This window comes from Salarias fasciatus, chromosome 7 (genome assembly GCF_902148845.1).
Source record: "Salarias fasciatus chromosome 7, fSalaFa1.1, whole genome shotgun sequence".
Lineage (NCBI taxonomy): Eukaryota > Metazoa > Chordata > Actinopteri > Blenniiformes > Blenniidae > Salarias > Salarias fasciatus.
This window is the reverse complement of record NC_043751.1, coordinates 18428303-18440607: the sequence shown is the minus strand read 5'-3', so window position 1 is coordinate 18440607 and position 12305 is coordinate 18428303. Positions and strand designations below refer to the sequence as shown.

General features: G+C 41.0%; 1 protein-coding gene across 1 annotated transcript; it reads right to left on the bottom strand.

Moving 5' to 3' along the window:
* Positions 1 to 4533: 4533 nt before the first annotated feature.
* Positions 4534 to 9038, bottom strand: lysmd4 (LysM, putative peptidoglycan-binding, domain containing 4). The gene is made up of 3 exons (XM_030097292.1): positions 8911 to 9038; positions 7076 to 7344; positions 4534 to 6982 (listed from the first exon to the last, which is right to left on the bottom strand). Exons 2-3 carry the CDS (start codon positions 7328 to 7330, stop codon positions 6419 to 6421), a joined length of 819 nt encoding a protein of 272 aa, XP_029953152.1. The 5' UTR covers positions 7331 to 7344; positions 8911 to 9038; the 3' UTR covers positions 4534 to 6418.
* Positions 9039 to 12305: the final 3267 nt, after the last annotated feature.

The following is a 12305-nucleotide window of genomic DNA, read 5'->3' as shown; positions in this document are numbered from 1 at the left end:
AAACCCAATCCATGTGGATGTGAAATATCCAAAGTCTTCACAGAAGGACGTCCGGATTGTGATCAATCTTCTTGCTGAATGGGCCTGGTTAACACACACAGACTGTACTGAATGAAATCTGTGTAAAACCATCAAATAGAGATGACAAATCTCCCAACAGCATTACTAAATTCAAATTAGCCTGAGAACTGTTAAATTGTATTATAGTGTGCAGGTGTGCCTAGTAAAGTGGTCAGCAAGCATATAACCTTTCCCACTTCATATATGGTGTGTGTGTGTGTGTGTGTGTGTGTGTGTGTGTGTGTGTGTGTGTGTGTGTGTGTGTGTTTGTGTGTGCGTGTGTGTGTGTGCTCTGACTGCAGCCATCCCTGGAGTGACGACCCCTCAGGCACCGGGTGGAATGTAAAACAGGTGCTGCACAATTGGTTCCTCCACGGCGGGGGAGAAAGAAAAACAGCCACCCCTGCAGGAACGTAACTGACAGAACATCACATTCTCCAGCCAGCTGTGTTGTCAGTCCAGGGATAACATACAGCATGTGTGCAATATATTACCCGTTTTTTATTCATCCGGTCCACTGCTTTAAAAATGTGCACTCTGGCTGAGGCAGCAGATCTGTTCAGCTTTTTCAGGTGAAAGGATCCTGATTGTTTTTGTGTCCTAATGTAGGAGAAAGGTTGAACACAAGCTCAACGGTCTGAGCATGCTCTTCAACACCTTGTGTGCTCATCAAGTGCTGCAGGAACATCTGGCATGGATTTATACATTGAAATTCTGGCTGGAGATTCAAAGTGAAGCCCTTTTTTTTTCCTTTCCTTCTTCTTTTTTTAATTGAATCCACTCTGGAGTCAGTGAGACTGAGATGACTTCTGGAAAGAACCTTCTCATATATCCTCCTAGTGCTTCATCATGTGACTTGTGTGAGCAGAGGGTTTCTCCTCTTCTATGATGCCAGTTTTAAACTACTAACATTCACATGTGAGGAATAAACACTGAAGTTTTTCCTCCTAGCATTTCTCTAGTTGAAAACTATGCAGGTTAAACCACCTTTTTTCTTTAAATTATAAGATTTTTTGGAATCTACAGGCAACAAAAAACATAACTCTTGATAAAGTTTGATGTTTCTTTTCTGAAATACATAAAAACTGCCAGGCCTCCTTATTGTGTTATTGTCAGTGTACATTACACTGACAATAAATTCAGCAGTTCTTGTTAAAAGCAAAGGAAAAGTGAGAGCACGGAAAAGGCAGTCATGTTGGCTCTCGATTTTCCCTGTTGTCGCGCCTCCCTTAAGCTTTCTGGTGAACCACAGGAGAAGCACGACCCGTACTGTGATTAAAAAAAATAAATAAATAAAAAAAGTACACTGTTTACTGCAGTGGTTCTCCTAGCACCTTCAATAAAAATGTGTGTTGTCGGGATTTTGAGAGCTGCCCCCCCACCCTGCCTTCCCGCCGATGCGGCCCTGACCCCGCCGCATACCGGCTCAACGCTAAACCCACCGCTGTGTAACAATACACACATTCACATCCCACAGACAGCAAATTGCTTCTCTCATTCCCCGCCACGCCCTGCCTTCGTTCTCAGCCACCTGCAAAACAAACTGCGCTGGAAATTTCACTACAAATTACCCTGTGTCTGCCAAATCCCCCCGGGAGCGCAGGAAATCAAAACCCTGGATCTCCCTGCCCCCACAGAAACAGCCCCGAGCCCCACTCACACTCCAGATATCTCCTCTGGATTTCCTTCATATTTCAACAATAATGCTTTTACAATGACATTGTTAAAACCTGTTTTGAATGATGTTAATTAAACTAACTTAATTGTGATGATTGAGTTCAAAATTAAACTTTTTTTTTTCTCTTAGTTTGAAGCTTCTTTTCAAGTGTTTTGAAACGAACAATAGAAACTGTTTTAAGATTCCCCCAGTTTAGTTTTGATAAGCTTTTGGTGTATCGAGAGCTCCTCGCTTCACTTCTCTGAGGGTTTCAAGTCAACATGACATTGTGAAACTAAGCCTCTGCTCCTGCTAAGAAAGAGTGAAAGCTGAGACCTGCTTGGCTTCATGGGAAAATCAAAGGAAGGCACATACCTTAGTGGTGAATAATGATCAACAGCATAAACCCGACAGCTTCTCCTATTGTTGGAGCCACAGTGCCTCCTGGTGACGCCTCAGCGTTACTCCAAGAGAGAGAGAGAGAGAGAGAGAGAGAGAGAGAGAGAGAGAGAGAGAGAGAGAGAGAGAGAGAGAGAGAGAGAGAGAGAGAGAGAGAGAGAGAGAGAGAGAGAGAGAGAGAGAGAGAGAGAGAGAGAGTCAATGGCCAGTGTGCCAGAGAGATGAGTGTTGAAAGCTCCTTGGAAAAAGGATTAGGACTGTTTATGTTGGCCAAGTGGCGCACTGCCAGCTGCTCAAGTGTGCAAACTTCTTAAAGCTGCAGAGCTCCGGGCTGGCCATGAATCTTTTCACTCTATTTACCCTCCTCCCTGACTGTATGGACGGCTGTGCTTTGTTCCGAAGGAAAGCACCCTCGACTTCAGCCCCTTCCTCCGTCAAAGCACGCTCTGCCGCCGGAGTCAGGCTAGGCACAACGTGTCCACTTTTATACACCGCCGATACAATCATTGACTTTCACCTCAGAAGTACAAACAGAACTTTGCTGAATATGGTTGAGTTTGTTAAGCATCAACAGCAGGATAGGACCCAGCCTGAGAGCTGGAGGGGTGCCAGAGATCTGTGGCCTGGAGCTGGATCAGAGGAGGGTTTGTGAGCTGTCACGATGAAATGAAGGGCTCAGGTCATGGAATAATAAAAGGCAGCTTCAGCAGCAAGAAAGCCAAACTCCAACTTTTGTCCTTGAGTCTTAGAACACGCTAATATGGTTTGTTTTTGCCCTCAGTTGTTGGCTATAGCATTGCTGCTTGAAGTCAAGTATCTGAGTGCATGTTCAGTGATTACTAGGAATGAAATTCTTACATATTTAAATGTTCTTTTCTACTTCATCCCTTTAAAGTTTCTGCAAAAGTACGAGGCTTACGCTTAGGGAGTATAAAGCGTATGCCTTACAACATGTTCATTTCTACAGGTTAAATCCTTCTTACATGGAACATCAATGAGCCAGACAGTGGATTTGTTCATTTTAGCTGTGCTGCTCTGGTGCTGGCTTTATATTTTGATCTTTTTGTGAAGAAAAGGACCTTTAAAATTCTGCTTGTTTGATCTTCAAGCTTCTTTATTAATTTATGCTAAAGTTTAATGATGAAACTTCTTTTTTTTAAGTGGACTTTATATTCAAATAACACTTAAATGTCTGCATTATCGTCTGTAACCTACATGTGTTTGTGAGTGAGCAGCACATGGTTAATAATATGTGGCACATGCTTTTAAATTTTCTGGATGAGGATGTAGCAAACACCTTGTACCAACACACTAGTGACAGTAGTGCTTCTGAGCCACGGTTAAGGATTAACTGCAGAATCAAACCTTTAGAAATGTTGATCAGATAAAGGAAAGTTCAAACAGGATCTTGTCCTTTCGGTTATGACTCAGAGATCATAAGTGAGGATAGGAACGTAGATTGATAAATCGAGAGCTTCGCCTTTCGGCTCGGCTCCTTCTTCACCATGACGGACTGATTTGACCAACGCTGTAGACGCTGCACCGGTCCGCCGGTCAATCTCACGCTCCATCCTTCCTCCACTCATGAACAAGAACCCAAGATACTAAAACTCCAACACGTGGGTCAGGTCATCATCTGTGAAAAGCAGAGATAAACCCTGTGGTCCCCACACTGGACCCCCTCCAGTCCCTGGCTGCACTTACAAATTCTGTCCTTTAAAATAACACACACACACAACTGGAGACAAAGGGCAGCCCTGCCTGTTCTACGATAATCATTACATTCAGGTGTAGTGAAGCATGCAGGACGGAGGCTCTCCAGACCAGGACTGCATGCCAGTGGACAGATCTGTTTAGATCTCCCTGATGATAGACACCTTTCTTACTAATGACGTGTGTATGCTGCCATCTTGTGGTGTAAGAGTGTAGAGCAGGTCATGAAAATAACTTCCCTTGATCAATGCCACAGAAAGATAAGCCCCTGCATGTTCAAAACTCACTCTTATCTTTCTACAGCTAAATTATCTAACTACATGATTATGGATATTTTTTCTGGTTTAACATTTGTTGTTGAACCTTGACTTTGAAAACCATAGATTTAAACCCTTTTGTTTTTTGTCTGCTCTCCATGCAGCATGATCTCCTCCCTGTTTTTGTTATACACATAGATTTTAGATGCGAACGATGGGGGAAAACAGTAAAAACATGACACAGACCGCAGTATATCAGAGAATACTTTATAGAGACAGTCAAACTTTACAGTTTGCCTTCATGTTTGAACCTGCTGAACGAGGAGAGATCTTTTGCATATCTGTAATTTTTCCACTCATTTTCCAGTAATTAAATTACTTAACACATTAAAAAAGTACAGAAGCTTCACAAATGTCCCACCTGCCTTCCAGTGTGCAAATACAATGTGGATCTGATAATACAGGCACTTTCCCAGGCACTTATTTCAGAGTGTTTACACCTTTTTTTTTTTAAAAAACAAACAAACAAAAAAAAAAAACTGCATCATCTGCCATAGTAAAACAGTGAAGAGGTTAAACTGCTGAACAAATGCATCAACACGGAGATAAAGTAAAGCATTGTTACTGTAAACAAAATCACACTATTGGCACTGTTAGACAAAATCGCATGACCTGTGCAGCAGTAACTTAATAAGAACATAAATAATGCTCACATTCATGTCAGACACGCCACATGCTCACATGGTTTTGTAAACAAACACACACACACAATGATGTACCTTTTCATTTGTTGTGGGAAGAAGCCTGAATATATGTAGCTGGAGTGGGAAAAATTACAACCGATACATGGCACTCAAAAAGCTTTTGTAGCACAGCACAGAACTAATCATTTCCTACAGAACAGAAAATCCTGTTGTAAATTCAATAATTGTAAAATATCATTTTCTGGCAACACATGTCAAAGGAGGAGATTCAAATACACATCAGCTGCAGCATTAGGTATCTGGTATCAGGCAAACTGCTTACTGAGGGAAGTCGAGTAAAAGTAAATCACATGGCAACAAAGCAGGGCATTTAATCGAGCATGCATATTCAAACCGAGTGATAAAATGCAGAGGAAGAGACGGAGTCTGAATGGATCATGTGGTGGGTTGTTTCAAGCATTTTACAAACTGCTGGTCTGATTTTTGTGCACAAATATCTTCAGGGTTTACAGAAAATGCCCCCAAAAAAGGAGAAAAAATATCCTGAGAGCAACAATACACTTGAAGGCAGGTTGTCGATGCCAGAAGTTAAAAGAGATTTGGCCAAACGCATCTGAGATGACAGTGAGGCGACAGTAACTAAAATGGCCATTTGTTCAAATCAAGATACACAGAAGATCATCTCTAAATGCACGACAGAGACATGAAACTGCAGTTAAAAACAACACAAAGTGTCACTGCAGAAAGTTGAAGCTTCAATTTGTAAATTGTTAAACGTCTGGCTCTCATTCACGGCTGTGATTTTTTTTTAAGTGGGACGAAGACAACATAGAATCATGGACACATGCTAACTTGCATGAAGAGTTCAGATTTCTGTTAACAACTATATGGGGAGATTGTTTTGGAACAATTCATCCCAGTGTGCTGGAGATCATGTCCAACCTTTATGATCTCAGTTTAGCCATTTTATGAACACTTCTATTAGAATAGCAGGCCGAGGACCGACCATCTACAACCTACTGCTGTCAAAGTTAGCTGCTCTAAAACCATCAGGATGTTTTCAGGGGTGACACTGAGGAGAGATCTCACTGATGTGCAACTGAAAACGCTGGACAACTTCATGTGTGGTTGTAAAGATTTTAAAGAAGAAAATAAAATGTTATTGTACGACACTTCCACACAAGATAGGGAATCAAAAATCTTTGGGATTGGAGGGCGGCTTGTTTCACTTTTGAACTGAGGAGTGTGACGCCATCGGGTTGATTTGGATCAAACTGTCAGATGTCAAAGGCAATTCTGAAGGACAGAAGGGAGTCTGACACAATACCTGATGTTGTATAATACCTGAGGAACTGTAATCCCAACAAGAGGATTGGAGCAACAATCTATATCCTTTTTTTTCTTTTTTAACAAATCATTTGTGTGCTAAACTGTGACTGAAGCCAGAATAATATGAAACATTTTTCATTACACTACATTTAGTTTCACAGTTGTAGTACAATACCAGTTCAAACCCATTGCTTGTAATTAGACATTTCTTGTTATTGCACTGAATAAAGTTTTGTTGTGATTGTCATCAGACCATAAAGGCAGGAGTTGTGAAGGTAAAACCGAGTGTGAAGCCTGTGCTATCCTGGCTCATGGGTTTGTAAAGGACTCGTACTGTGACCACTCTGTAAGGCACCCGAAGAGTTGGTGGATGAATTTGAGAGATGACTCCCATCCGTTACTGAGGCAACATTATTGCTATCTATCGCTTTGAAATAAATTACATAAAATAACGGCAGAACAATACCTATGAGGACCATTGCGATCACAGCGTTCCACCACTGGATTCCCCAGTCTGCACCGTGACTCGTCGGGCGCTGCTTCCTGAAGCCGAACAGACGCGGTTTCTCTGAGATTTCTAAGAAACCCTCGTCCTGATCGGCCGTGTTCTGAATCAATTTGTCAAGATCATTATCCACCTCCATTAAAAACGCCGTGGCCTCCTGTAGATGCGGCCGGGCTCTCGATCTGTCCTGAGGTTTTGCTGGTGTGGGGGACGAGCGTGGCATTTCGTCTTGAGGATCACACGGGTCTGACTGCGTCTCTGTGAGGAGGCTGTGCTTCTGAACTGGGATTTTAATTGATTTCAGGGCAAAAAGATCTTGCTCTTGCATTAGGTTGTTCACCCGCTTTATGTCAGCCACCTGTTGACAGAGGAAAAAATTAGGATGCACTCTAACCAGCGCTTGGTGAAGATAAAAGTCAGCAACTTCTGAGTGATCATGAGAAATTTTCACCTTGCAGCCATATTGCAGTGCGAGCTTGTTGAGACTGTCACCCTCCAATAGCTCCCGCTCCAGCAGCTCTACGTTCCTCAGTCCACCCTGCTTCTGATCCTGAAAGGTCTGTGGCCTCATCTCGAGCAGCTCCTCATCATCCGAGGATGTAGCATCGTTCGGTTTCCTCTTGAACATGTACACCTGACCATCTGCGCTGGCGTGAACATCCACCGGAGCCTGGAAAGCCCGCGGGCCGTTCTCCCCCCGCCACATCCTCACACACCAGACTGTGAACATAAAAGCAGTGATACACTCAATAACCAAACATTCATAAACTATCTGACAATAATGCGCTTAAAACATGACCTGTCCACAGCAGAACAAACTGATCAAACATACATAAACAAAGCATGTAGTAAATGTACTTGTTTGATAGTTGAGAAAATATCAGTTCTGTCACAACTATTTAAATCAGTCTTTAAAACAGTGAGCTAAACTAACAGTGCTCTTCCTTTACTCAATTTACTATAATTGCTCATGTGGAATTTTGGGGATTTTCTATCCAAAACGGCATTAAAATGACTGTATTTGGCATGATAGGAATAAAATTGAATAACTGTCATTGCTGAGAAACACTGTGTTCTCAAGCATGTGAATTTTATTGACTTTTAGCACCCTCTGTCTCCTCTCGCTCCTATCTGAGATTCTTCCATGAGTAAAGTCCAGTCTAAAAGTTACAGCTTTGCTTCACTTTTGACCAAAGCATTGACGTTGTTTCAGATCCACCAATTAGCCTCCACTCTCTGTCTCACTCTTCTGTGACAAACTGCAAAAGGAATTCACCAGGTTTTTTTTTTAAATCTGTAAAAACACACAAGCAAAAATAATTTGATGTTATTCCAAGTAAAAAATGATAACTAGCTCACATCTCGTATTGATTGTCTATGATGCTGAACTCAGAGCAGTCATATACTTTTTTCCCCTCCCCTAAAAGTTGCACTTTTTATATTATCATACATTATCAAACTAGAAGTGTCAATTGAACAACAAGTACATTTGGGGAAAAAAAAGATTAAAACAGGAAATTCAGATCAAATAATACTGACATCTGATCATCTAACACAACTGTATGACTGCTCAACATAATTCAGAAGAGATTAAGGCTTGAACAGAAGGCAGTGGCTCAGGTGAAATATGTAGAGCAACCAGATAATAACTACTGCTTAAAATAATCATACAATAGCAACCACGCCTTCCAAAACATTGGCATGGACCGAATAGAAAGCTAAAAATGTTGGCATGTGATTATCTTGCTGTTGTTGTTTCCATCAAATCAGTTTATGGCGACTTCTCAAATCTATTCCTCTCTCACAGGCTACTTTCACACGACTTTAAGTTTACACCACAAACAGATCACTTTGAAGGAGCCTGAACTGCTTGTTTAGTCAGCCTCTGGAGTCTGAACATGAATTTACATCAAAACAAAGGACCAGAGCAAATAGACGTGTGTTGAGGATCTTCAGCACTCTAATCACAGAAAGTGAGGGGCTTCAGCCAGAAACTTATGAAATCTCAAAGAAAACTACTGATATAAACAAATACTTCCTCCAACTCCATGAATATACAACTTGATTCTGATGACTTATGTCACATGTGTGACATTTGGATCCTCGGAGCTGACAGGGGGAAAGCTGACAGTGGAGCTAACAGGCTAACTTCTACCACCACGATGGAGAAAAACAAGTTAGCAACCCTCTTCGCTTTAGCTCAAGTTACACTGAAACCATGCGGAGAGCCTAAAACACCCCGGCTGGCTTTTTCAGGTTCAGACAGCCTTGTTTTCATCCAGTTACCTTCACCAAACTGGCTCCAGAAGCGCGGAGCACCGTCCTCCCAGAACAGTCCTCCTCCTCCCCGGTAGCATTACACAGCAGGCGGCTTCCTCTGCTGGGGCTGCCGCTAGCCACCGGCTAGCTTCTTCTTCGTCCTTCTGTGACCTGAATTATGAGAACTTACAACAGCGCCCCCATCCGCAACAGCAATGTAACAACAATAACAACAAACTGACTTGGAGAGAATACAGTATTTATTCTGAACTAAATTCACTAACTGGCAGCAGTTGTATGAAAGAAAATAATGAGTGAATGTGTCAGAACTTTTTAACAACTCAAACCAGAGTAAACAGGGCAATTGTTTTTGGCCTAAAAGAATAAATGTTGAAGGTCGAAGGTCAGTGCTCCTCTCACTCCATGTCACTCAAGACATCAAATCAAGCCGGAAATATTGGTGTGATTATGAACTCAAAACTGAGATTCAACACCCACATGAAGACAAAGACAAACAACAAAACAGCTTTCAACCATCTGAAAATTACTATGAGAATTAAATTAATTCTGTCTGAATGATATCCAGAGACATTTTTTCATTCATTCATTTTCAGTTGGATTATTGTAACAGTAGGCTTACAGGTCTCGGTAAAAAACAAACAAACAAACAAACAAACAAACAAAAATCCTCATTAAAGACAGCTGTAGCTCACTCAGAATGCTGCAGCCAAAGTCCTCTCCAACCAGAGGCAGAGCGTGGGTCTCAGTACAGAGGGGGCGGAGCATTCTCGAAGGGCCCTTATGATAGTAATTTTACCATTTAATCAATACCTCATCCTACCATCAAACAACACACTAATGCTCACTTTTATTGAGCCAAGCAAACCTCTATGCCTCAGAAAGCAGAATAAAGTCACAAACCAGTTCACAAACTTGTTCTGAAGAACAAATACACATATGCACGCACACACATGCATGCACACATACACACAAATGCAGCCTGACAAGTGTCAGTCTCAGAGCGTCCGCTGTCCATGGTGCTGAAAGCTCAGATAAGAAGTCACGGGCTACATCTGTATGATCTTTGATACAGCTTAAACATGAAATGAACACAGCTGGTCTAAAATCACACAATCTATTCAGACAGATATAGACACAGCTATCTATATCTTTTGGAATTCACGTATATTAGAAAAAAATAGACTCAGCAGTCTCTTGTACACAAGGCACATTCAAATAGCCAGGTGTTTAAGACCACAGCATTCTGATAAAGATAATATTTTTGAAGGTTTCACTTACTCACTAGTGGCTCCGATGTTAGGTTTTGGGTAGTACCGCTAGCAGCTAGCATAGTGTTTAGCATACTGTTGAACTTCCCTCCAAAGAGTTCAGATCAAGTGCAAAGAAAAAACTCATTCATGCCGCACAGCCAATCAGCGCTGGCTTACAGCTCTGATGCATTCATGGACAGTCATAATTTAAGAATTGGCAAATTGGAGCCCACACTCATATGTGTATACCTTCTCGCACATACTGCACATTTTATTATAATGATTTATTCCCGATTAAATGTGAACACATCACATGAAACGGGGCCCTATGACCTTGTGGGCCCTGGAGCGACCGGCCCCTTGCCCCCACTCTGGCTCCGCTACGGTCTCCAGCACAAACAGCATGGAGCACATTAAGCCTGTGCTTCAATCTCTGCACTGGCTGTCTGTGTATCACAGGATCTACTTTAAAATCTCAGTTCTGGTCTATAAATCTTGTAAAGGTCTTGGGCCTAAAAAAATCTTAGATTAACAAGTAGATTATGAAACATGCAGACCCCTGAGGTCCTCAGGAAGAAGCTTCGTTGGTGTTTCCAGACTCAAAAGCAAGGCGAAGCAGCTTTTAGTTCCTCCTCATATGTGGGCAAAAGTCTTGAACACCTGGGGACTGTTGACACACTCACGTCTTTTAAATCAGACCGTAAAACATTATTATATGCACAGGCTTTCCGTCTAAAAATAGATTACATTAATTTCATAATTTAATTCTAATAAAGTTTTTACCTAATTTATACTGCTTTTAATGCCTTTCATAATCTCTTTGATTTATTGAATTTCCTTTTTTTGTCTAAAACACTGAGTCACACAATATGTCTGAATAGTACAAATATATTTGTCATTGTTAGTTAATGATGCAGGATAAGAAGTGTATTTCTAGTAAAAAAAAAAAAAAAAAAAAAGGTGTTTATTTCCACCCTCACCGCGAGTGTGTGGGTTTGTGTGTTAAAGTGCTGTCTGCTATTTGCATCTTCTAATCCATCCCAATGAAAATCCCTCACTCATATTTTACCATTCATCTAAACATCATGTGAACCCTTGTTTACCTGCACTGAATCACTTAGGATATTTCACAAGGTCGGAGCTTGAAATGACATGGTTCAGGATCACCAAAGTCATTGCACTCTCTGGAGCAGGTGATCCATGTCTTGATGAAGTTTAGAATTTGTCTTGAGTGGAAGACAACATTAAACAGCTCATTTGATCCTGCCTGATGCATTCATGCCTTTCTATCCCAATCTGGATATATGTCATTTGCAGCATGAAATGTTTTGGCATTTGCTCTTTTTGCAGTGATAAACAAACTAGTTGAAAGTGGCAATATTCATACTGACTGACTGGCCCGTCAGTCTGTAAAGAGTAAAGACAGATACAGTTTTTAGATATATGACTTTACTACAAATCTAGTCATTTGATTTAAGTACAGACTGGTATATAAAGTACATAAACATAAATTTAAGGGACAGGTTATAAAGGTAACAGGTTTGTTTGAGACACCTTTAAAGAGTGGACTCAGAGTGTGCATTAGATGAGGATCAACTTGTCTGACAGGCAGCAATACAGAAACAAAACAATTTGTTGCTGCAGACAGGATCTGTGGTCTACAGAAACAACTTATATGAAACAGCATCGAGAAAGTTTATAACTTGTTTCAGCTTATACATATCAAGACTATTTTCTTTGCTCTTTCTGAGACAATCTGAGCTTCCCAACATGTCAGTGAAGCATTGGTTGTGATATAGCACACCTTTAATGACATAATACCAAATTCACACAGTAACTCAAAGAAGATAATGTGTCTTAATGAATTCACATTCTGTGCCTTTCATTTACCCACTATTACCCGTAATAGTTTGAACAGAACAATAGAACAACACTGTTAGCTAAAGGCCACGGCTTACTGTTTAAAACAAAGCACACACCATACACTACAACAAGTGTTTTCCCTTTTTCTTTTTGGTTCAAAATAAAATGCCCTCTGTGAGACACTGGCTTTTTGAATATTTTAATAACTTGTCTTTTTATAATCTATGGTGGTGTCTTTAGTGACCACTAGATGGTGGACTTGATCTTTCATTTCTGTTCTTGCTCATA